Below are 26,007 nucleotides of genomic sequence, written 5' to 3'. Positions count from 1 at the left end.
GCGAGAAAAAGTGAAAGCATCTGAGGTGAAAGTTGCGTATCACGTGACTGTTTACGACAAATACAAATTTTTGAAACGCACATGTGGCTTGAAATATTTAGAATTTTAATTTATGAAAAATGTATTTTACATGAAGTTTTCAAGATAAATTAAACGTAAAACATTACTATTTTCCATTATTACTATTTCAGCTAAAAGTTCACACTCGGAATGTTTTGAAATAAATTTTTTTTTTGTTTTTCAAAATTTGACCCCTGTTTTGAGCTCACATATAATACTGTTATGGTTAAATAGTATATATTTAAATTAAGAAAATAGTATAGTTAAGTATATATTACACGTAGTTCGCGCGGCTTCTTTTAAGTACTTAAATCAAGATTTTTATAAAATTATTTTTGATTTCTCACTCTTTTTAACTTTTTAGGCATTTATCTTCTCAAAAATATCCATATTTTATCACAATAAAATTATTCATTTGTCAAAATGCCTTAGATAACCAGAATACACATAATCCAACTTACTGATTCGGTTAAAGCTATGAATTTTCATTTCTCCCTATTTCAGTAAATTTTATAAGGCTTGCCTTGGCAAGAAGTCCTTGTCAATGCTTCTGCGAGATCAATATGCCATACTGTTACGTACAGGCCTAAAATTCCGAAAATGGAATACGACTTTCGGGTTAAAAACCCCGAAATTATGTGGCGTCATCAAGTGTTTAGAGACCAGTGTCACAAGTAGGAGGAGGTATGGTAGTTGGCACACAAGGAACTACTTGTACATCCTCCTCCTCTTCCATTTGTCTCTCTTCCGGTTGATCCTCGGGTCGTACCGACCGGAAGTTACGTAAGACATGTTTCTTCAGACTTCTTACTTGTCTTCTCAAGTTAGTGTTCAACCAACCGTAAAGTACAGGGTTTATGGTTGCCGAGGTCATGGCAATTAAGTGGCAAATGGCGAAGCTCAAGTACATGCTCTTCGGGGACAGTAAAGTGGGGCTAACATCCACGACGAGATTTACAATGTTCCAAGGAAGCCAGGTTAAAGCGAAAGCCGCGGTGACATAAAGCAGTACGATGGTGGCGCGTCGATTTCGATCCAGTTCTCTGCGCAACCTTTCCTCGCAGACGCTGGAATGCCTAGGGCAAGATCCGGTTCCGCTAGGTGAACCGCCGAGCGTGTATCTAAGTTGACCTCTGACCCGGATATGTGTGGAAGCAAGCAGTGCCGTCGGGGTCACTAACTGGAAGACAAAGGTCGCCATAGCGTAGGCGAGTTGAATAACGGGCGAAGGCCATCTTTCGACGCAACGAGTATACACGTGTACCCCAGCAACTTCCGCGAAAGCTAATGTCCTTGCCATTGAGGCGGGAGCGGCTAACACCAAAGACAGCAACCATATGGACATGGCGCATGCTACAGGGTACCGTCCACCACCGTTAGCGCTATCAAAGCAGCAGCAAACACCGTTGGGCGCTCGTTGTCCCAACCGAACAATGGCTCGCTGACGTTGGACAGCGATGGCCGATATGGTTGAAGACGATACAAAAACGCTGGCACCTTGAATCAGAGCCACGCCTTTACAAAAGGCATCACCAAGGCCCCAATGACGTCGGACTAGTTGTAAAAGTGTGAAAGGCATGGCAACCATGCATAGGGCCAAGTCGGAAGCATTGAGGTTGAGTAGGAAAAAGTGACTGCCTCGTCTGGAAGAGCCTCTTAAACCATTTTTGGACCGATATAAGTGTTTCCGGCTAAAAAAAATAAAAATAATTTGTAGACTTTGTTATTTCAGGATGTTTTTTATTGTTGTTGTTGTTGTTGTTGTTTTTTTACAATTGAGGTCATGCGGGTTCATTCAATTAAAAGAATACCACTTATCTAGGTTACCTTATGCATCTTATTTCAGGTCGGGATAACTCACGAGAAAACCCGACACGTGATCATGCAATTTGCGCTAGAATTGGCGGGAAAACTTCATACCGAGCAGCATCAGGTTATGACACGTATAAATAGGAAACAATAAAGCTGCGCTACGGGATAAAATCTAGCCTGATCCCACGAACCACCTTATTTATAGTATCTTAGCATCTTGTTTCAGAATAAAATTCGTATAGCTTATCTAATCATCCTTTGAATGCCCTAGCAAAGGACCGATCCTCCAAATTCTCAGCTCAAAACAATAAACTTCTTATTAAGGAATTTATTATTTCATCTGCGTGTATTTATAATGTATAATTTAGCGTGGCCTGGCTAGGACAGATTTTAATCTCAAAGCAGAACTACATTAGAAACAGTCTAATATCCCAAAACACGATGAGAATCACTTAGTCATTACTATTCTCAGAGTTATTTGGAGTAACTTGTTACTACCAACAAAGCTAGGTCCCTTCCTATCTCTAAGCCCTGTCTAAAGAGAGCTAAGAGCTTGTACGTGCTGTCATCACAGCCTGATTATGAATGTAATTAATTAAACGGAAAATGGGGAATATTCTATAGCTACATATTATTATAATACTAAAAGGGTTTAATCACCTAAATAATTTTCCAATTTCTCAATCGTTCCGAGACCCAAGACGCTAAGTTTGCGAAATTAAAGGGAAGTTGAGATGTGATTTACTTTGCACCTTAAATGTTCTTATGGTTTCCCCTCAATGTAAGATTTTCAACTTCTCTTTAAATTAATAATTTAGTCTCTAATCTTAGTATAAATTTATTCTTTGAAAATTATTTTAAATTTATTCGAAAATTTTACGTCTCAACCCCAAATCAAGAACCCATATTAGACCTAAGAACTTCATGAGCTCATTACTTTTGCAGGGCTCTACGATCCAATTCTATCTTTGATCATCCTCGGGTCTTTTTTAGGTTCTAGCTCCAACTGAGGGCCCTATTTCATCTCATATTTCCACAATTCCATTATTAGATCTTAGCAACTCAGTGACTTAACATAATTCTACAATCCGGTCACTGAAAAATAGGTAATAGAGCGGGAAACAGACGATTATAACGACGTCATAACTTTGCGCTCTAATACCTCTGGCACGCGGGGAACGAACATAATTATTAATTAAATAGAGAGCCTACGTGACAGTAGTATTCTACCGTCGCCAAATTTCGCCAACGTTGTAAGATTTCGCGCCAAACAATGGAGGGATTCTGTTACAACCTACACCGGCGTCGCGTATACGTCACCCCAAAACCTTTCTGACCTACTTAACAATGGTGCGAATTCGCGAATTGGATAGCTAGCAACTCGATGAAAGAAATATATTACAATGGAGAACATCAAGAAGGCTAACTGACCGATGGTCAGTCATACGGAGGACAATATGATCATTCGATAAAGGATAAAAGAAATAAAAAATACCTGCATATGACCGAAGCCATAAGAAAATTGCTTAGGATTCCTGTAACCATGACAACGACGTAAGCCGTGATAAGGGCACCCTCCGTTGTGGGGTCGAATACCGCGTCCCGAGAACGATGCTCCTCTAAAAGGATGATGGCCTAGAGATCGTAATTAAAAACCATCCGTGATTAGAAACCAAAAAAAAACCCAATGTCATTCATCTTGGCGAACTAAATCTTACCTCGCTCAAACTGAAATTAAAATTTGGAATAACCGAGGAGATTTCTGTGGCGATCGTCATATTGTTTCGAAATGAAAATTAAACAACCGATGATGTAACTTCAGCAATGTTGCGGTTAAGTCAGCGCCCAATTTAGTATCATCATTTTGATGGTATTAACATATCTAAAAATATAAAGAAGAAAGAGCAAAAATTAGTAATGGTTTAAATTGGTTATACACAAAATCTTTTCTAAATTAATTTCCCTTAAAAGTACAAACCATCTTTTGAAAGGGACTCAACCCTTACGAAACTGGCTCGCGCGCTGCTAACGAGGGGCCAGTCACGTGTTATTTTTAAAAGCCCTACCCTTGACTATGCTATAAATGATTACAAGCAATCGATGTATGTACAGATAATCTTCTAGTGATTAGCCTCTCGACGAAAGGTAATATTTACAGTAGCAACTTAAATTTTAATATTTTTCAAAGCGTTATGGAGCTTTGATGTTAATCATTAAACCATGGCATAATTTGAAAGTGAAAACATAATTTTAAGATAAAGCTGGATTATGTTTCAATATAACTCTTTCATAAGATTAATCGAAGCATTATGTAATACGTAAATAAGGGCTTGTCTATTACGTATGCATGGTCGATCAATGTAAGGATAAAAACTTTGGAAATAAGTTTTTGAATCAAATTCAATATATTTTTTGAGTTTATCATTAAAATAGTTTTTCCAAGCGTCTCGAAAATAATTAGGGGATTGAATTCAAATAAAATTGTATCCAGATTTCTATATTCTCTCTTGCATAACTTACAGAAAAAAATAACTAATTTAATTTTATAATCATCAACTTCATTTTAAATAAGTCAACTTTAAACAAAAGTTCACAAATATACAATTACCTAAATGATATATTGTATAAAAATTCCCGAACTATATTCTATTAAAACGAAAAGACGGTGGGAAACATTTTCAATCAAAACAATGTTCATTGAAATATACACAATATAGTACAATATTAACGTCTTCAGTTTTATAAGACATCATTACAAAGCATTTTTCTTTGCAACAAGCATTACACTTTGCTGGTTTCCCGCCAAGAATAAATATAATTGGTACGTGGGAGTTGGTACGAATTTATCGAACTGTAAATCTGAAGTTCCTTATAGTTTGTAGAAAGAAAACGCCGAATGTTACGATATAAAAATCAAAATTTAGGGAAATAACGTACAGTACAAGTCTGTCGTCCCCAACATTGTATATACGTATCATTATTAAATTTTACGTTACATTTTTATTATGAAGGGAGGTCACGTTTTTGCGCCATACCATATACTCTTTTGCTATGGTCAAGAACTCAATAACGTTATACCTTTCATCCTCCTACGTTGTACAAAAGTAACAACGTCACCTGTCAGCATTATGAAAGGCTTACCGTACCTCCTATCTTTCTTTTCTTAATATCAGGTTAGTCAAACAACATTATCCGAGCGTATAAATGAGTAATAAAAGAAACTACTCAGTAACGAAACTTCTAACAGTTAATTTTTGATGAGAAGTTAACTTAATTCTTGGAAAGCTAGGATTGGATCAAGGGTAGTTAGGTGGCGTTTCAGAAAGATTTTCGTTGAATCGCGCTTAAATTAGGCTTAATTGTTAATAATTAAAACGAAAGTGAAGTCTATTCAAACTGGGAAACCTTTTTTATCTATGTCCAAAAATACTATACACATCGTTAAGCCTTGGTTAGTTTTTTTTTTCTATGCAAACCTAAGCCGAAAGAGAGTTAGTGAGTGAGTTCAGAATCTTGATTAACTTTTCTTATTATTTCTAAGGGAAACCAAGCAGATGCGAGTGAAACAAAGAAGGGGGCGTATATTGAATTGATGGTCTGCATTAAATGAATAAAGAATCATAGGGGGGTAAGAAGAAAAACACGGAGGAAAGATGAAGGAGTATGGTCAGTCCCTGCCTTATACTCCATTCTGAATGGATAACTGGACAGAAAACATGTGCTCCAGCGCCAAAGATGTCAATTAAGGGATATGATAACAACTCTCTTCCTCTTCGTTAATTGGATATTCAGCAGGCTTACGTTTTTTGGGAACAAATGGGGACAGTTCCTTCCTTAGTTTTCAAACAACGGATTTCTTGAAGTGCGCGATTCTTAAAACTTGCAACATATGAAAGGAAAACTAAATAACAAAGACTCCTAAGTAAGCCAGCTCAAAGGTCCTACACGCCAATTAAATTTTGCAATTTTTAAATCCAGACTAGGCCTAGTTAGGCTTACTTCAATTGCCCCAACTAAAACAGGTCAAGTTTGTCAGCTAAAAGAAATGGTCCTAATTAGTTTGATGTTAAAATATCATTATTCTTTGCAAATTCGACTTAAAGAAATGATTGATATCTTTATCGTACTTTTAAAGAGAGTGTTACTTCTGTATTTATGTTTTTAATCCCATAATACGGTTTTTTTTGTTATTTTTTACGGGTAACTGAGAGCTGGTTATTAAGTTTCTAATCCTCTGCAGGTGGTAATGAGATTCTATGCAATTTTTCATACGAAGTAAAAGGATTTGCAATAACCTAATTTGCCATATTTTAGGCTAAATTGGTTTTATGTTTCAGACCCTGACAGCTGGGTGTGTTTTCAGAATAACGTTCTCATGAATTATTTATTGATGATTTGTGATTAATTTGTTTTATTTTTATTTTTCTCTTTCTTCATTAATGTCTGGACTGATGATTTCTTTCGCTTGATTAGTTCCGCTAATGCATTTGGTAATCATTTTTTCAAGATGAAAGAAAGTTTGTTTAATGTCTTGATCACTGTCCCCACGTCACTACCCCACCCCAGACCAAATTTTTCATTAAGACTCGGGGGGCTTGCTAAATAAAAGTCCAATTTCTTTTAATTACCAAAAGATAGCTACTGCACTTAGTGATACGCAGTTTTTTTAAAGTTTTATTATTTATTTCAAACCTCAAAAATTGCCTTAAACCCACATTGAAACGTCTTAAAGATATATTGAAAATTATGGCATTTTTTTTAATATTCTGTCCTCTAGAATTAACACAACACACTTGCAAACGCCAGGTTTTAATAAAAGTATGGAACATGTTAATACCTTAAAAACATTTTCGGCTCCAACTCTTGCAATGTCCTAAACATTTAAGGGCCTGGGGCTGATCTCTCGCGAAATCAGTTGTACAAAAATCCCTGAAATCAGTTTTCTAAATTAGTGAATTTTGGTTGAAATATTGAAATCACTTTCAAATCTTGAACTCTTTGGATGTCTTCCTTAAATCTTGAAGTATTTGGAAACCTCAGTTGAAACCGTTCGAAACCTCAGTTGAAACCGTTCGAAACCTCAGTTGAAACCGTTCGAAACTTCAGTTGAAACCATTGGAAACCTCAGATGAAATCCTGAATTCTATGGCAACCTTAGTGGAAATTTGGAAATCTCAGTTTGAAATCTTTAAATCTATGGCTATCATAGTGGAAATTCAGAAATCTCACTTACTATTTAAAATTTGAAAATCACAGTTTGAAAGTCTTGAAATTTTTGGAAATCTGGCTTGTTTCTTGAAATCTTTTGAAAATCTCAGTTGAAATATTAAATACTTTTGGGAAAATCCTTTAAAAATATTGAAATTTTTGAAAAATTCTACAGAAATTCGGAAATTGATTTTGAAATTTTGACATTTTTTCTTGAAATCTCTATTGAAGCATTTGTATCCCGGTTATTTTTTTTTAAATCGAAGCGATCCGAAAAGGCGTCGAGCTTGGAGTTTTTCTCGAGGAAAATTTTCTCCCGGAAATTTTTCCTTTCGTTGACGGGCGCCATTCCATCCAAAAAACTATCTTGTTCTTTTCTGATAAGCATCAGATGCTCACGTTGCATTTATCGATTTAAGGTAACAATATAATTTATAGTTTACCGTACGTTTTTGACACTCGTAGCTAGTCTACGGTAAACTTCAATTTTAAGAGAGTAAAGTTCAGAAAAACAAGAAAATCACATTTTAGGAATACACCGAGACTTATTTACTTAAATAAAGCTGTTTCTCAAACGTTAAAAGCTAGGAAAGTTCGGGAACGCTGGAAAGATAAGATATTTTCTATCTATTTATTTACTGGAATTCTGAAAGTATAGTACACCCCGGGCTTTGCAATTTTGTGTGTTTAAAATGGCAGTGGTAGATATAAAATAGCTGGAATACTCTAGCCTTTGCACGTAGTGTCGAGTGTTGTATGTAGAATTTTTGAATTGCATTTAAAATAAGCCGCGATCCATTCAAAATAAATTGAAAATATTTTCGAATAAATAGTTTTACCATATTTTTAGAAATAACGAAAAATAAATATAAAAAAATAGGATAAGAGGAGATGCCCTCATTTAGGGTAAACTTCCCTATGTTATTTCTACGAGCGCCTGTAGAAATGTTTCACACGCAATACACCTGTGTTTAAGAAAAAGACATCATCCAGGCGTAAATATCATAATATTCATTTAATATTGTATTTATATTATATTATATTTAAAATGATGATAATGCTTGAATATTTAAGGGTATAATTACGAATCTGTCGTTTCAAGTTTAGGCCCAAATATTTCAGAAAATTAGGTTATTGTATAAAAAATGAGAGAGAAAAAATCTAGCCTCTTTGGAAAATAATGAAGGCATATGAATGTACGATCCTGACGATATATAAATGGAATTTTCAAGGCAACGAAATGACGTACGAAAATGTGGGCGGAGAGATAGAGCCAAAGATGCGAGGCCAATATCTCCGGGACTGCTAAAATATTTTTCATACGCATTAATATTTTTCAAATATGGTAGAATTTTTTTTTCTCTTTAGGGGTGTGCGAATCTATTCGCTTGATTTGAACCAGCGGGTTCGAAATAAAACTCAAGCATCTATGCTTTAAGGGGACTGGAAACTGATAAGAATAATGTAACTAATTTTTTACAACATTCAAATTCAATACTTAGTAATTATTCTTATGTTAAAATATTACGAGTCTAGAAAAAAAACCGTTCTTTATGTGTCTAATGGGGTTTGCGAGATAAACTCAAACATCCTGACCACTTCCAAAACCTTCCCATATAGTTTCACAAAATTCGATTAACTGCGAAATTTCTGATTCAAAAACCCTCTTTTCGCGCATCCCTAATTTTTTCCATCTTTTTTACATTACATCTTGGGAAGCTTGAATACTTCATATACGTAGGGAAATATAACCCGTGATGAAACCAGTTCGGCGTAAAATCTGGTACATCAACCTAGAGTGGTCTAGCGTAAACTATAACGGTATTCCTCTACACAAAAAAATTGATCGAACTTTAGTTATTTCATCCGGGAAATATAAAATCTACCAATATCGCCACCTAAGCCTATTTTAAGGATGTGTATGAAGATATAGATATCAAGATATTTGGATTAAGTTTCCATTTTTTTCCAGGTGGTATTGAAATGATTGCTTTAAATCTCGGTAGGCTAAATCCGAGTTCTTTCGGAGTGAATTTAGCCGAAAGTTTCTCTGAAGGTAACTGGGATTTTTATTGCCTCGAGTGGCTTTTGCAATTGAAGTGGTATTTCAACAGTACGATGACACGAAAAGGATGAAAATTAGCTTCAAGGATTTCTCGCCAGTAACCAAAAGAGCTTTTTCGGCACATCCAATTACCCAGCGAAGGTTTTTAATATTTTTTTTGTTGAGATACGTTTGGCACTTTCAGTGGACGATAATTTTTAGGCTTAAGAGCCGATAGTGTCAGTCTAGATTATCCATAAGCCTTGGTGGAGTTAGGCCTAATATTATATGCTGGAATGGATGATAGGGGTAAGACAGACGAGAGTCTCAGAGATTATCATTAAGCCTTCGTGGAGGTAGGCCTAATATTACATGTTGGAATCATGAACAATAATATTTCGGGTTAAGAGCCGAAAGTCTCAGAGCTTATCATTAAGCCTTGGTGGAGTTAGGACTAATATTACAGGCAGGAAAATTAAATTTAGTTTTCAGTTTAGCCACGTTCACACATACGTAAAGAAACCTATTCAAAGCGATTCAAAACGCTTCCAAAGTTAAGTGTGAACAATATTAATAATGCAGAAACTAAATTTACAAACGCGAACCAACTTAAAGCGAGTTTGGAGGAAAACCAGTTCTGAACCGATTTCCGTGTAAGTGTGAACATAACTTTACTAGCAGATTAAACATGCTGAGTTAGTGGGCGTCGTTAAACAACGAAGCCTTCTTCCACGTGTAATTGCAAAGTTTAATTAAAATAAACGATTTTTTTTAAATATTTATAACATAATTAGCGTCATAAATGACATACTCAAAAATCCCCCCAACCAAAAAAAAATAAGTAAATAAACCGCAACAAAACGTCTTTCTCGTGTAAAACCTTGAACATTTTTTTATAAAATTTAATCTCATTAATTAGGGTAGCTTAACGAAAAAGGGGCTGTTTTGTTTTTTTCCCCTGCTGTTCCAAAGACGTCTTCCGATTTTAACTAAAAAGGTTTTCCAGGCAACCCAACCCTACAACCAATTTTCCTTCCATAAAGAAAGTAAAAATAGAATAATTGAAGTAATTTTCAGAACTTTAAAAAAAAACCTACGCAGTTTGAAAACAAAGGTCAATAGGCCCTTAAAGTGCAAGACTCGAAGAGACATTTATTTCTAAAAACGCGATAAAAGCATCCGAACATTAAAGATGGGCACGCTCTAGCACCATTTGGAAAGATATTGAAGTCGTTATCCGAACCATATTTTTCCTTTATACAATTATTTCATTTTCTAAAGGAACGCGATTTTTCTTTATCGTTTAACAATATAATAAACTTAAAAGGGAACGTTGATAATGGATTTTTGTTTGAAATGTGAAAGAGAAAATTGGGTTTTTATTGTTTGCGTTTCAAGTTGCGTTGTATTTTGATCATTCCAAAGCCTTTGTATTTTTGAAGAAAAAGATAAATGTTTTAAGTAAAAAATAAAATAAATTTTCAGGGATAAATGCGATAATAACACCGATTTCGGTAAATATTTAATTAATTAAAGACATAATTAAGATTTGTGTCGTGACGAAGTTTGAATTCAAAAAATGCATCTCTGTCCTCAGATATTTGAGGTTAAAGGTCACCTCATATAATGCCTATTTATAAAATTCAATAAACATTTATCTACAGGAGTAATTGTTTTTCCTGATATGTAATAAATGCAATTAGGAATGTGTGTGCATAGTATAGCACTAACGAATGAACATCATGGCTGAAATGTTTTATCATTTTTATGGTGACGTATCGCCCACTGTCAGCCAATCAGAAGCTATTTGTTATCGCGTAAAGTGACGTGTGTGTTCGAGTCTAATATCTACCCACGAAGAGTTCCATCATTTGGAGCTTGGCAACTACACGGGCAAGTGCTACAAGGCCCATACAAAAATTCCTAATGCAATTGATTGCGAAATATGTAGCCTACGTTATGAACTGCGTATCAGTTTGGGCAGGAATACAAGCAACTAACAGGAATAATTGGCCCCTTATATATCCAGTGTTAATTTTTCGCGAGTGTTTTGTGGGAAGGGCTTTGTCACTCGTCATAATTTGGACAATTCATTTGGGTGCGCGCGCAGGTAAAATTCGTCATATTTTACGATTAGTCTAGCTGTTCCCACAAAATCCGCCTAGATACGATTAGAAAATGGCTACACAATTATTCTAATTAGCTGTATGTATTCCTTCTAAAAGGTAAGGGGGCGGGGTACTGGTCGACTATATCCTAGGGGGTCTTCGTGGATTTTGGGTTTAAATATGACGCCATCTTCAAAAATGAGGGCCAGAAAAGTAACCAAAAGATCGTTATTGGTTAACATCTCAACATTTTAACTCTTAGACCGATATTTTAGGTTATTTAACTGATGGTTAACAAACAGGGTAAGGATCTACGCAAGGCATTTATGGTTTTCGATTTGTATCCGTGTCCATTTCGGAAGTTGTTGCCGAGAAAAAGTAATCAAAACACGTGTGTTAGTTTCAGAGAATATTAAAAGAAAAGTAACTCGACATCGGATCTTTGTCGCTAGAAAACTAGGCCTAGGCCTATGTGTACTTTAAATAAAAACTTCAAGAAGTTTTAAGGAAGGGATAAAATTTCCAAACTTTCCTTTCCTTCAAATATTACGAAAAGCCTTGAAAGGAGTTTCAAAGATTAATGGGAAAAAAATTCATCTGGGTAATCGAAACTTCCGAAACTTTCTGAAGAATGATGGGATCGAGCTCTTGGATTTTAATTATTACAGCAAGATCGATTATAAGAATGGTCAAGATCTCGAAATCTCTCAAGAGAGGTTAATTGGATGAAACAGGATATCAGGGTTCATACCAAAATTTGCGTAAACAATTTCCTTTTTGTTTTCATATTTTAAAGGGCACTTTTATCAGGTGTATAATTGGTTAGGGTTTTTTTTCTTTCTTTTCAAGGTAAAATAAAAAGCATTTATCAGATTTTTTTAAAAATAAATCAATTTCCCCGATATTTCCAAGTTTTCCCTGCTCATATAAATTCGGGAGACTAAAATTGAGTTCTCCGTAATGAATTTGAAGCCGAAAGAGATTTGTTTCTTTTCTTTTTGGGTTCACTTTACTTAAAACCAAACAAAACCTATTCAAGATTAATCGGATCGGCTTATAAATTCAACCATTTTACTAGAACCAACGGAACCAAAGATAGGAAGTAAGAGATTGGCCTAAAGTCATTATTTCCTTCAACCTAGCTTCCAGTTTTGTTGCTTCCAGAAAAGGAAAGTTATTTAAAGAGTTTTAATTAGGCATTCATGATGTTTTTTCTCTTTTCATTTGCAAATCCTTTCAATTAAGATTGGCAAGGGCTGGAAATAATTTTCTCTGAAAAGCAAGTCGAAAAAGAGACGCGATAAATGGGGTAGGAAAGTGAATTAAGTAGTTGATTTGAATTAGGCATGTCTGGATTTTTTTGGTAAATAATTCAAATTAAGCTTAGCAATGGTTGAGACTAATTTTCTTAGAAAAACAGGGCAAACTAGAAATGGAGTGGGCGGTGAAATCCAGTGACGTCACTGCGTCGTTCTCTTAATCCCTCCATATTGTTTCATGAGCAGATATATTTTGATTAAACTCGGACGATGGTAATTTATTATTTATATAGCTAATTTTTGAGTTGTTAATTAACGGTGTGGCGTCACCAAACTGGAGGCCCTGTAAGGCTGTTTTTAATGATCAGTCTGGAGTTTTAATCCTTGTATGTTATTGATCAAAAAGAATTAACAGAATTAATTAAAGTTTCCAAAAATAGGGTTAAAATGTAGCGAAAAGCTTATCTTTTCAAAATCAAAGTATAAGCTCAGGACCGTCGTAAGATTAAGTAAAAAGAGATTAAAAATTTTAACCTTGGAACCACAAGAGTTAATTAATGAGGATTAAGCCGCATTCTTAAACTAAGGAACAGTGAATACTTATTTTAAAGAAAAAGTAAACAAACTGAATTTGACAAGTTCCAAAATAATCTTAACACTGCACGTCCTTATTAAGACGCCTTCATTAACGCATTCCTAATCATTTCAAGCATTCCAAGAAAGGTTTTTATTCAACTTACGTAAGTTATAATTGTGATAACTCCAATGACTAGGGAATATGCAGTGTTTTCATGTTGTTACCAGTGCAACCAATTTAAGAAAAAAATTCACTCTTTTAGTCCATCCAAGCGTTGCAAATGTCTAAAACTAGAACGTTCTTTGATATCTTATAAATTTGAAGATAAAACCGAGCCGGAAATACGTAACTCTATCCAGCGCGCGATTGCAAAGTTTTAAGTTTACGTAAAAGTTCTATAAGAGAAGTTTTGATGGACAGTTTTAAAACGCGTTTGAGTTTGAGTGTGTCTACCTTGTAAAGAATCGAGCCTTGTTATTCTCTCTCTCTCTGCTCAGTCTTTCCAACTATCCGGGATAACTCGACCCTCTTTCGCAACATCCACGGAGCATGCGCCGAAAGGTTTTTCTATCCTGACAGAGGTTCGAGTTTGAAGAAGAGGGGGGATATCAATTCCACGCTCTCCTTGGAAGATTTCGCTTGTTTTAGGAAGGTTTTTACGTACCGCCCTTATCTAATTTCTTCGAGGAGCGTGAGAAATGGTCACATGCTTCAACTTGACATCTCATTATTTTAATTACAAGATTTCTTGTTATTACAGTCGATATACACGATCTCGTCATCTCTTTGCCCGAGAGCGATAATACCTGGATTAACTTTCTAAACAACGTAACATTGACTCTTTGTTTATATTTTGTCTCATTTGAATATTTCATCAGTATTCATATACAGGGTGTTTCTGATAAGTCTGCCACAAAGTAATGGGTGTGTTCTTTGGGTCAAACTGAATGAAAAGTGTCAAAGAACATGTTATACACAACAGTTAGTTAGATAGAGGCTTCCAAACATTGATTGGCCTCTAAAAATGGAAATAGTCACATATGTGGAAGACATATGATCACATTAGGCTTCAGTAGTCTTTAATCTATAAGATTGTTATTAAACTTTTCTATTGCAGAAGTGTGCGTACGCTGGTAAAGTTTTGAAACTAATTACTCAGTATGTGTAGATATTTACTAATTTAGGGCTAGTGTGTCAAAGCCCAAATCTACGCGAGAAAATGATGTAGACCCCATATTCTATATCACTTTCCACCACTATAAGTCCGTGTCATTTTGAAGAAGTTCCCAGATAATTACTAAAACTCTCTGACGCCTTAAAGTATTTTGAATATATTATTTACGTCTTTTCTATTAACGAGCGCACCAACTACGGAATGTTTATTAATCAAAGACGAGCCTATTAGTCATCGTCTTTCTCTTTAATTATGTTAGAAACTTTGCCATTAACTATGATAACAACATTTATCTCGCTTGTGTCGTTAGGTTCGTTTGTTTATCTATAATGTGCTGACTTACGATTTAGGATCGGTGGCTCGTAAATTATAAATTTTAAGTTTTATTCAGCAATAACTGCTTTACATTCCCACTTCACCTTCTTTTAGTTGTATAATACCAGATACTACAATATATTATTTACGTTAACAATGGGGTCAGTCAGCTTCTCTTCTAATCCTCAAAGAGTTTTTTATATTATTTATTTAGTTTTTTTTATGGTGCTTTATGTGGTCATATAAAAATAAAATGGTCAAATCAATAATTTCCCAGGTAGTAGAATATGGTCCCTAGTCGGGTATTTGTCGTTACGGGTGATCAAAAATTTATCGTTAAAAACTAAAAGGATGGTAGAGGATAAATCGATCATTTAGTGTGGATGGAACTTCGAATGTATGTGCGTTATATGTTTTGAGCTAAATTCCCCTATTTTAAAATATGCTTTAAAAAATCTCTTGGCAACATGATCCTAATAGTGTTATAGTTACATCAAGAAGTGATATCTAGTTTATTAGGGAGAAGGTATAAGATGCCTAAGTATTCGCGCGCCATAGTGCGAGTCCCCTTTTCAAAATTTCAGGGGGGGGGGGGACGTCAAGGGAGGCCGGGCTATTTCGCCTCTCCTCAGTCAGAAAATACGTGAGTTTTCAGAAACGAATGAGATGCCGGTTGAAATTTAGAGGTGGAGATTAACTCCGAACCTACGTTTGGACTGCAGATAAAGCTTGAAATGTGGCGAATTTATACCTTCTCCCTAATAAACTAGTTATCACTTCTTGGTTACATCTAGGAGGATATAGGTTTGGCAAAGTTTTTGAAAGTTTCGAGAAATATTTTGCCATATTACAAATATATGAATTTGTTTTTGAATTTCATAAAACTTAATAGAATTTCTATATTTGACTTTTCCATATACGATCAAAATATTTGATCGTGAAAATGATTTTATATATAGCTTTTGATATACAAGGTCACTAGACTGGACTCCTATGGATACTGAGATTATTTGTAGGCCAATAATAGACCTAATGAACTACTACCCACGTAGCATAGACGTTTTTAAGTCAGTTTCTTTGTCATTGAACTCTGTTTACCATTTTTGAGCTCCAAGTTGATCTGAAACCTCATGACAAAGCTTTTGAGAAACGCTAGCTAGTTGCTCAGCGCTCAAATATAACCGAGCCAGTGCCTTATCCATAATATATTGCACCAGGATTATTTAGGCCTATTTTCTGTCAAATACCTTTATTTGTTATTATGTTTCATATACAACCATTAATAATTAGTACAACTAACAGAAGGGAAGAGTTAGAATTTTGTTACTAGCTTAGAGCTCATTTTGGCAAGAATAGTACTTATTAATGAGGCTGCATTATACAAATGGTTTTCTATCGTGACGAATCTCAATCGACAAAATCTGACAAACCGCAGGATATCTTTGTCTTTGTAATGAGGAAACAATATCCTCTATGGAAGTTCAATTACTCAAAGATATCGTTAGCCCGCTCTACTTGAAGGAGGTCACCTTACTAGGTCACGCGAGCGCAGCTTACCATCAAAAATGAACCTATCTTATAGTTTTAGACATACCTTTATCTAAATAGAGAAATTGAAGGCAATAATTAAAAAATCACTTTCTTCATCCTATTGGACAGTCCTCGATTATAGTCTACTGAATGCGCATACTGCATTACCATAAGTTTATCACTGGTTACTGAGAGATTGTCATGAAGTGACGTAGGCGAAAAGTCATAGATTCTCGTAAAGCGACGTCTGGTGAGGCGCTATCAAAGGCTTGGTACAGACTAAATAGAAAGATTAACTGCAAAACCGAGTGTAGTCATCAATTCTCGCTCATCTTTCTCGAACTAGTTCTCAGTAAGTCTCTAGCTTACGAAGTATAGGAAGTATCACACTTACGGAACATATCTTATAAATGTTATGGCATTACTGAAAAACCAGTACGGCTAACACACGCTTTCAGACATTGGTGCGTTTTTAGAATTCTTGGGGTCACCTTGAGTTCTGCATTTTAATTAATTTAATGAATTGAGAAATTAAAAACTTAATTTTTAAGCGTATTATCAGGAGGTTACACCAATCTGAAACCCTCCAAAACTTTTGTAATGAAATACAAATACGAACCATACTTTACTAATGAATTCCATTAATATCTTAGAATGAATTACGCTTTAAAAATTCCGTCTATATTCCAGATAAGGGTTTAATATTAATAGACTTGAATATTTTTTCCACAAAGAAAAAAGGTTTATATAAAAAACGCAATTAAATTTAAATTTCAAAGTCCTGGAATTACGGTATAACAAGTTGGGAAAACCAAAATATTACCTCTCCGAGTCAAGACGACTACTTACAAACTTATTTACCCAGATATGGAAATGTTTCTTAAGTTAAAATTTATGAAATATTAAAGCAGTATACAAAGCATAGCAAATATACTCTAAATCAGACGACATTTTACATCCAATTATGATATACTTGTACACATTAAAATCATCCGATGGGGGAAAAACGGGAAATGAAGAAATAAAACTTTGGAGGGATATTACCTTTACGTGTTTGTAAAGGCCCAATTTTCTACTCCTCAACTGTATGCCCTCTATGTTCAAAGCCATATTCACAACAGGGTTGCCATGTAAAGACTATCCTCTCGTTTCACCTCAACGATTTTCTTAGTTTTGCCAACATGATTGTTAACGTTACATAACACCAAAGCTTATTTGTGGCTACACACACTGAAAGTAAATGCGCATCATAAAAAGCATGAAAACACGAAGCTATAATCCGATTACGATCAGACCTTTCACTGCTCTGGGCTGCGTTCAGCAGAGCTCACCAAAAACGACAGCGGATTTTGGAAATGTTTACCGGTGAGCTCTGTCGTCATAGCTTTTCTCCGGTCATCCGCGTTTTATAAATGACGCTAGCGCAAAAAAGCGTGCAAGGTACCAAGGCTTAACAAAAATTTTATGATAACATATATAGATAGATAACACCTTTTATAATTAAAATTAGAAACTAACATATCTCTTAAAATTCTCGCGTGATCAACTGATTTCACGCCAATTAAATAGCTATAGTCCCATCAGAATCATCAAGCTATTTGTATTAATTCCTCCATGGTTTTTTCGCCAAGCTGAGAACTACGCGTTTTACGTCACGTTATCCAAAATGCCGACTATTTTCTTTGAAGACCGCGCTAGCTCAGCGCTGAGCACCATGACGTCTAAATTCATAAACAAAATCCCGTTATGTAGGACACTGTTCATAGCGCTGGGCTCTGCTGAACGCGGCCCAGATTTCCACCATGATTATAAAATTTAAGCCTAATTATTTAAAAGTGTATTTAACTTTCGGCTCACTCTGAACCGTTAATGTCTCTGCATTACAGAAACGAAAACCAAGCGTTTACTTTTTGGTTTACTAGGCCTATTAACAAATAAAAGTTCATTTGACCAACATAGTAGCGTTGTGCTTGTATTCACTTTAGAAAGGATTATCCTATAAACAGATCTAGTATAGCTTAAGTAATATATAAACATCCATTTTAAATAATAATATTTAAAAAAATCTTTGGAATATCAAAATGAAATAGAGCTTTAAAGCTACAAAAGTACTAAATGCATCATAATTACGAAAAATATTTCCACATATTCACTTTATATTAAGGATAAAGGGAATATTATGGTTCTGTAGGATTTCTTTACACATCAAAACAAAACGAACTTCTAACGCAGAGCGCACTACTGTAACAACGGACGGACACACACAGACAAAAACATAGGCTGCTTTTTAACTCTTTCCGTATTAATTTTGAATTGAGAAACAAGATTATCTTAAATATTAAAATAAATATAATTAATATTTAACATTTTCTTCGTTAGTTATTCGCCTTATTGATCGTTACATCGTGTTGATAAAGAACAATTAAACATTCTTGAGAGACTTGACTAATATTGGCGTTTGAAATGAAGCATACGCCGGTTGCTTCGCCTCACTCAAATAGGTAGTATATAAGGGTGTCGAACTACAGCTAAAAGCAAGAACAACCGCAATTGCGAAAACCTATCGTGGACAACCCACCCTAGGGAGGCTAGACGTTTCTCGTAACCCTAGCTGATCGCCGCGAATGTCTTAAACCCAACGATGACGATGGAGTAGAAGCCAGGTGTACAGACTGGTGTCCAAGTGGAATGGACGAAGACCAGAAGATGGTGGTGATTAGAAGCCAGTATGTACAGACTGGTGTCCAAGTGGGATGGACAAAGACCAGAAGATGGTGGTGATTAGAAGCCAGTATGTACAGACTGGTGTCCATGTGGAATGGACGAAGACCAGAGGATGGTGGTGATTAGAAGCCAGTATGTACAGACTGGTGTCCATGTGGAATGGACGAAGACCAGAGGATGGTGGTGATTAGAAGCCAGTATGTACAGACTGGTGTCCATGGGGGATGGACAAAAACAAAGACCAGAAGATGGTGGTGTTAGAAGCCAGTGTGTACAGACTGGTGTCCATGTGGAATGGACAATTGACTAGTCAGATGAAGTAATAGTGGTCAGTTGAATTGTGGATAGCCTCAAGTTTTGAATTTTCCGGGAACTGTGAATGCGGTCCGGAAATAGCGAACACATTTGCTTCGATTCGGAAACTGCGAACGCGGTCCCCTGGGGTGTAAGTCAATAACAACAGCCAGACAGACAGACAGACAGACAGACAGACACACACGTCGAAATTAGAACCTCTCCGTGACATACGTCACTCGGAGAGGTAAAAAAACTTTGGATGTCGTGAAGAGTTTATACTGGATTTAAATTCAGTTATAAATTTCCCCTAGCAATACCCTGAGTAATTTATTTAATCCAAGGTACGTGACCAAAAGCGAAATATATGTTAATACATTTATAAGGGTTGAAACATACTGCAAGCCCTTTTAAACTCAGGGCTTTGGGTCTTGAATTAAAAGAGAAGTTAAAAGCCGTTATACGCATGAGATATCCTACAACCATTATAGTTTAGATAATGCTCCTTACGAAATGAACTTACTCGCTTAGAACAGTGGTGTAGTTTGAAGTTTAATTATTCATTTTAGTTTTAAAATAAAATTGATGAAAGTTCCTACAGGTTTGTTAAATCAAATATATTTCCAAAATCAATATTTTAAAGGGACTTTTTCTAAAGCTTATTGAGGGACCTGTATTGTAATTAGTTTTCTTGTACTAATAAAAATATTTGCTCTTTCTAAAAATAGACATACTTCTCTTTCTTCAAAACTGAAAAAAAAACCAATTTTTTTTGTTTTGTTACTGCATTCATAGAGGATATTCAGTAGAGGAGTAGACAATTAAGCCTTTACCAATACGTAAAGTTATATCTCGCCAAATTTTTACCTTTCATTCCCCCTTTTTTCCCCCACACAAGACTTATCGGTATTGGCTGCAAAATATCGTCTGCTTTATTGTATATCCTCTATGGAGGAGGAGAGTGATATTTAGACAAAGATAACCAGATGTCTACAAAGAAACCGGGTGCCGAAAGTAGCTCCAAACTGAATACATCAACTGTCTACTCTTCTACTGTATATACTCTATGCTGCATCGCTTGATTATCGACTGAAAAAAACCTCAAGGTTGAAATATTGAACTAACCGTGCTGAACTGAATTTAATAAGAAAAGAAACAACACTAACAATGCTAGATTTATTCTGTTTCGTAACTTGAACAAAACGATATAAAAAAGCTTTAGAGGTCGTCCTTTCACAGTCCTGGTAGACTCGAAAGAAGCGAAGATACATTATTTAACATAAAACGACAAAAACGTCTGTCCCGTTGTTCACTTACAACATTCAATTTGAAATTCAAAATACCCCCCAGGATCTAGACGTTTTGGTGGTTGCTTTTGGATTAAAAGGAGCCTTTAGTCAGCTTGGCAAGATGTTTCCAACAATCTAACAAAACAACAAAGATAAATTCCTAAAAATAAATATACCTAGAAACTCTGTAGAATTGGGAATCTGCAGTTGTTTCGGAAATTGAGTCGACAACATAACGAGCAGAATGAATGATCAAAAGAGCAAAGGGAAATGGTTCAAGCTATCTATATCCCAGTACGGTGGTGTTCTTTAACAAATCCGGGCATAATACCTTGGAGACATCTATAGCTATAAACGATGCATGTAGCAGTGTCTCTTTACGGATTCTAGATCAAGAAAACGCAAAGAGATTGTGGTACTTAAAGGAAAGAGAATTTAGCACTGGAGATGAAAAAATCTTTTGTCGCTTGCGGTTGTTTGAGGACAGTTGCTTATACGCCAGACCTACGATAATCTATCTGACCTACAGATGTATAACCAGTGTTTCATGAGGAGTAGAAATACGTGAAAACATAACACTTAAACCACTTTTAAACAATAATTGAATCTTAAAAAATACTTCTATTGATTATTTTAATTAACTTGTAATATCAAAAAAAAGTTTTAATTTAGAAAGCTCTTTTTATCGGATCTTCCGGTTTCGAATTTTATCGTGTTAGGTTTTAGAAAATCCTATCCCTTTTATAATTACAATGAGAAATGCATATGTTTTAAAAGTCTACACATTGAAATTACCGCGACTTTAAAACCCAAACGTATAACTGTCCAGAACAAGCAATAATAAAAATCATTATATAAAATTACTCTCCATTTATAAATCATCCCTGGGAGGAGATGAATTTAGCTCGGTAAAAGATCTCCTAACTCTGTTTCTTTGAAGTACTTAAGGGCAACTCTCATTGGTGTTTGAGGATTATGAGGGTTGTGATTGGAGGGAAGTCTGATCAGCTCTCCTCTATCTTAGCTATTTTCGGAAATTCGATTATTGCACACGACTGTATATCCTATCAATGGTCTCTTTAAATAGTTTTGCCTCTTTGGTAATCAGGACAGCAACCCAAGGTATAGTTCCTATGGAGGATGCCGGAAATTAAACTTAGTTTGGGAACGATCGTATTACGTAAGAATGGCCGGCTTTTTTCATTCGACATGTAGTAAAAACACCGAGTTCTGACATTATTTTGAAGGACTGCAATAACGATCCTATGACATCTTCCATTTAGAGTCGATTTTATAGAATTTTAGACGGTTGATTAAATTGCCTTTTTATTTGAACTTCAATTCATCGAAATTAATGTTAGCTCCCGTTTCAGCTAACTCGATTTGCTCTTGAAATGAATTTATGTGTCTAGACGTTTTCTCTTATTATTTGAAAGATGCTGTAACATATTTTATATAGATCCATATTATTAAAGAAGATATTAATTAAGATTTCTTACACATTAGACAGGTATCTCTGTCAAGTGGATCAGTGAGGGAACCGTAATTGGTCAAACTACATTCCTTATAAACTTTCTGCTTCACGGAGAGGAATTTAACGACCCTATTTAACTTAATTGCTAGCATCCTTTTTATTATTGTAGATTGTAATTGGTTTCAATTCAAAATAATTGTTATTTGAATACAAAAGAAAAATGTTCTGAAAAATTCTGATAGAACCTTCTAGTTATCGTACATAAGAACCTTTTTCGAAAACTCTGCAATTTCGAGAGCCTCTATGTAAGTTCCATTTGTAATAAAGCTTAATTGTTTTGCTCTGGAATTGTGTAGAAATATCCACTATTTAGTATCATTATATTTAGGAAAAGTTGCCTATAGTGTTTAGACATAATGTTAGTCAATCTCGGCTCATATGAGAACGAGTTTGTTTATCGAAAAACTTCCCTTTTAACTAAAATCAATTTTCCAGGAATGGTGCCTAATCGTTTACATCAAGAAACGAGCAACGATTTTAGCCCTGCAGATCCCATGGTATTTACTTCCCTTTTATTTTTATGTATCAGCCAATCAAGAGCTTTTAGATTATCTTGTAAGTAAACTGACGTGTCTGCAAGAGCGTGATACCCACGCACGGGCACGGTACATGCCTTCCATAGTTTGCAGCTAGAATCCATAGCAAGACGACGGATAGTCCTAAGTGCCATTAACTACAAATTTCTTCTATCTATAGCAAATAGCAAATTACTCATTAAAGAAGGTAAACAGTATCGGATCCTTTAGATCCCAGGGTTGTAACCAAAATCCAATTCGTTCCCATTAGTACGGTACACAAGTACAAAACGTGTTTTTTAACTAAAAAAGAAAAAAGGGATGAAGAACCATGGAAGAACTGAGAAATTTGAGATTTATCGCCTTTCAATTGATAAGACATAGCTTACAATACTAGCTGTTCAAAGCTTTATTACACAGTGTGGAAAAGGTCAACAGGACACTCTTTTTTTTTCTAAAATTCACAACACTACCATGCATCGGAAGAAACCCGTAATGTACAATTAGATATAACCAAGGAGCCTCTTACCAATTATGAACTAATGAGCAAATACAAATAATGCAAAATTAACCATAAGTGGACAATGCATGAAGGTTAGAATATTCGTAAGACTAGCAACGAAGCAAATGTTGTTAATTGTTTAAATACTTATTATCCAATTAAATTGGTGAATACTCATACGAATTGTATTCCACGCCTCATGGGTCTGCAATTTAGTATTCTTAATTATTCCCTCGGCAACAATCAAAGTAAATGTAAGTCTTTATCCCTTCCACGCTCTATATTTGTTCCCGGAAAACAGTAAATCATTCGAGCGACACTATTGAACCGTTACGTAACCCCGCGAGATATCACAGTTAGCCAAGAAGGGGTCTAGCAAAAACAAAACTGTAAAGAAGATCTGTCAAAGAACCCTAACTAGGATATAGCTGGTGTTAAAAAACAGTATAAAAGATGAAGCAAACACTCCTTAAATTAAAATCCACAAAATTATAATGGATTTCCGTTCATGGCTCCCCCGATGAAGTTTTATTCCCCAAAGATGTTTGAACTGTAACGTGTAAACATTTATTTCAATTTGTATGGCGGAGGGCCATGAACAATGTATCTCTAAAGGGACCGGAAAACACCCGCCTTCCATTGCACAGAGTCCTCTCAAGCATAGAAAAGGGGGTAAGGGATGGGGCTGTGAATTTGGGAACACAAGGCCATTTGGTTTTTGTGGCTCTTCATAAACCTATTGAGAGAAAAAAGTTAACCGAACTTGTCCGTACTCTTTTTTATTTATTTTTTACAAAGCAAACGTGTTATAGAGATGTATCTATCCCGTTTTCTAGTCCGTTTAGAGATACAGAGGACGCTAATCAAGCTATATCAAGAGGAAATGCAAATAAAGGGAAGTGACGCGGTACATCTGAGCAAACGAAAGCTTGCGCGAGTGCCCTTCAAACCATAACATTTACAATCAGGTGTTGCACTACGAAATCTATGATAATCTCCTAGAACCAAAAACACTCGAACACCCTAAAGAAAGAGAGACTTTAATTGCGTCGTAAGCATCATACCGGACACTACGAAAATCTTTCATATACGACTGTGCTTCACTTTCTGATATTATAGCTTTGGCAAGAACCGGTTACCAAAATAAACATTGAAAACAGTAGTTTTAATGAGCTTTCGAGTTTCGACTATTCAAACTATGCGGAAATTTACGACTCGAATCATAGTTTTTCGAAATAAAAATGCTGTACTAAGAGCTCCAAATTTTCACCAGCTATACGTTGATATAAAGGAAGTAAAATAAATAATTAAGAACGTTGTTAATTAAACACATCTTTGTCCCAAGAGTTCATTAACAATATAACTCCAGAAAGAAAATTTTGAAGGGAAATTCGAGAAAAGGCACGTTTTATTTTTAAGTCAAAGAAACAATTTGAATTATATAAAGTGGTATATGGATAAGTATACCCAATTAAAGTTGTTGAATTTAACCTCAAAATAGGTCAGTTTTGCATAAGATATACTAAAATAACTAGAAATTACATTTAAGCCAATATGAGGTGTCGTGAATAACCCCAAAATCCAAAAAGCGGATGTATATTTCTCTAAAACTGATACGGACTGTACATTTTCATAATGCATTTGGCAAAAAGCAAACTTTCCATTCTTGAAGGAAAGAGGCGAAAAGGAGTGGTATCTCCACACCTATAACGTAGCTTTTGTAACTTATTGGCGTGTTCGAGGTACTCTGGTGTACTTCCATTACCTGTCGCACATGTCCTTCGAACATTGCTACTCCATTTCACCTCCATCCTCCAAGTTCCATTAGCCTTGTTGCATTTTATCTGATTCCGTTAAGTGATGGTTTCCCCGGGAAATTCGCATTATTAAGGCTTATGGCAATATATTGTACTTTGTTCAAATTCCATAATCAATAAACCCTTTTTCGTCCTCAAAAGCAGCTTCTAGATGTCTTTCCAATCCTGAATCCTCTTACACAAATTCCAGACTTTATTTTATAAGAATTATTCATTTAACTGTCTCATATATAACTCAGGAAAACTCATTTTGAAATTAGCTCCCGCTGTGCTCAGGTAAAGGCTAACTTTGGCGGGAAATAAACAAGAATACTATCTACGATCAGTTCCCTAGGGATTATGAGTATACAAAATTGACGTTGTCAGGAAGGATATTAACGTTTTTATGACAGGCGTACCTGCTTAAACACTTTAAATTTCAAAAGCACGACGGGCAAATATGAAGGGTTCAATAGGCACCGAGGCTTTTTGAAGTCTCCTTGACAAGGCCTAAATGCTCAAATCCACATAAACTCACTCGTATCTCTGTTTTTATTTAATTATAATTTCACCAGAAGTTTTATTTTCTTCTAAAAAACTCTTATACCGTTGACACTTGACAGTGACAGCTGAAATTGTTTTCAAAATGTTGCAAGGTTTATAGTACTCGTTATGTAGGAGTAGATTAGGGTTAACATTATGTAAAATTGAATTAGGCTTAACTTTTGAAATTATATTCACTGCCTATACAATTAGATTTAGGCTTAACGGTTTTTGAAATTATATTGAGAATAAGGCTTAGCTACCTCAAACTCTTTTCAGAATTAGGTTTAGTTAGATGGAAATAGGCTTAACTATTATCGATTTAGGGGTTTAAATTTTTAAAGCGAATTAGGCTTAGCGACTGTCGCAGTTAGTGCAAGTGCACTTTACATAAAAACAGCAATTTCTTCGTGGTTAGGCCTAAAAATTGTGTTTAAAAATTAAAAGGTTTGCTTTAAACGTATTTCTTCGTATAGAAGTTCAAGTTCAAGCTTCATCTAAATTCAAAGAGTGTATTTGCGTAAGTAGTTAATTTTCTGAAATATGCAAAGGTCGTGAATACGTAAATACACTTATATCAGTAAAGAAAAACGGATCTACCCTGAATAGACTAGACATCTACAAAATGAGATTGGATTTTCAGCACTCTAAATTCTTTTTAAATTGTTTTTCTATTTGCGAGATAAAAACCTAATAACATTATATGATGTTCCAATTTATTTA

The 26,007-nt window shown here is 35.2% G+C and overlaps 1 protein-coding gene across 7 annotated transcripts; it reads right to left on the bottom strand.

Moving 5' to 3' along the window:
- Window positions 1-84: 84 nt before the first annotated feature.
- On the bottom strand, window positions 85-13,628 carry LOC149674040 (neuropeptide F receptor-like). Of its 7 annotated transcripts, XM_089839883.1 has the most exons (7): window positions 7,106-8,548; window positions 6,974-7,025; window positions 6,853-6,907; window positions 6,710-6,801; window positions 3,591-3,754; window positions 3,368-3,507; window positions 85-1,751 (listed from the first exon to the last, which is right to left on the bottom strand). In XM_089839883.1, exons 5-7 carry the CDS (start codon window positions 3,648-3,650, stop codon window positions 716-718), a joined length of 1,236 nt encoding a protein of 411 aa, XP_089696009.1. In that variant the 5' UTR covers window positions 3,651-3,754; window positions 6,710-6,801; window positions 6,853-6,907; window positions 6,974-7,025; window positions 7,106-8,548; the 3' UTR covers window positions 85-715. The 7 variants fall into 7 exon arrangements, with proteins under 7 accessions (XP_089696009.1, XP_089696012.1, XP_089696008.1 ...); XM_089839886.1 differs by having other exon boundaries at window positions 6,868-7,025; XM_089839882.1 differs by having other exon boundaries at window positions 6,710-6,907.
- Window positions 13,629-26,007: the final 12,379 nt, after the last annotated feature.

Source organism: Phalangium opilio, unplaced genomic scaffold, assembly GCF_054372755.1.
Source record: "Phalangium opilio isolate 3A_F unplaced genomic scaffold, DU_Popi_V2 ptg000048l_1, whole genome shotgun sequence".
Lineage (NCBI taxonomy): Eukaryota > Metazoa > Arthropoda > Arachnida > Opiliones > Phalangiidae > Phalangium > Phalangium opilio.
This window is presented reverse-complemented; position numbering and strand designations above follow the sequence as displayed.

Coding starts and splice junctions, on each gene's coding strand:
- LOC149674040 (XM_089839887.1), bottom strand. CDS start 3,650: ATGACGATCGCCACAGAAATCTCCTCGGTTATTCCAAATTTTAATTTC. Junction 3,508..3,590: donor TTAATTTCAGTTTGAGCGAG/GTAAGATTTAGT, acceptor TACGATCTCTAG/GCCATCATCCTTTTAGAGGA. Junction 1,752..3,367: donor ATGGCTTCGGTCATATGCAG/GTATTTTTTATT, acceptor TATTTTTTTTAG/CCGGAAACACTTATATCGGT.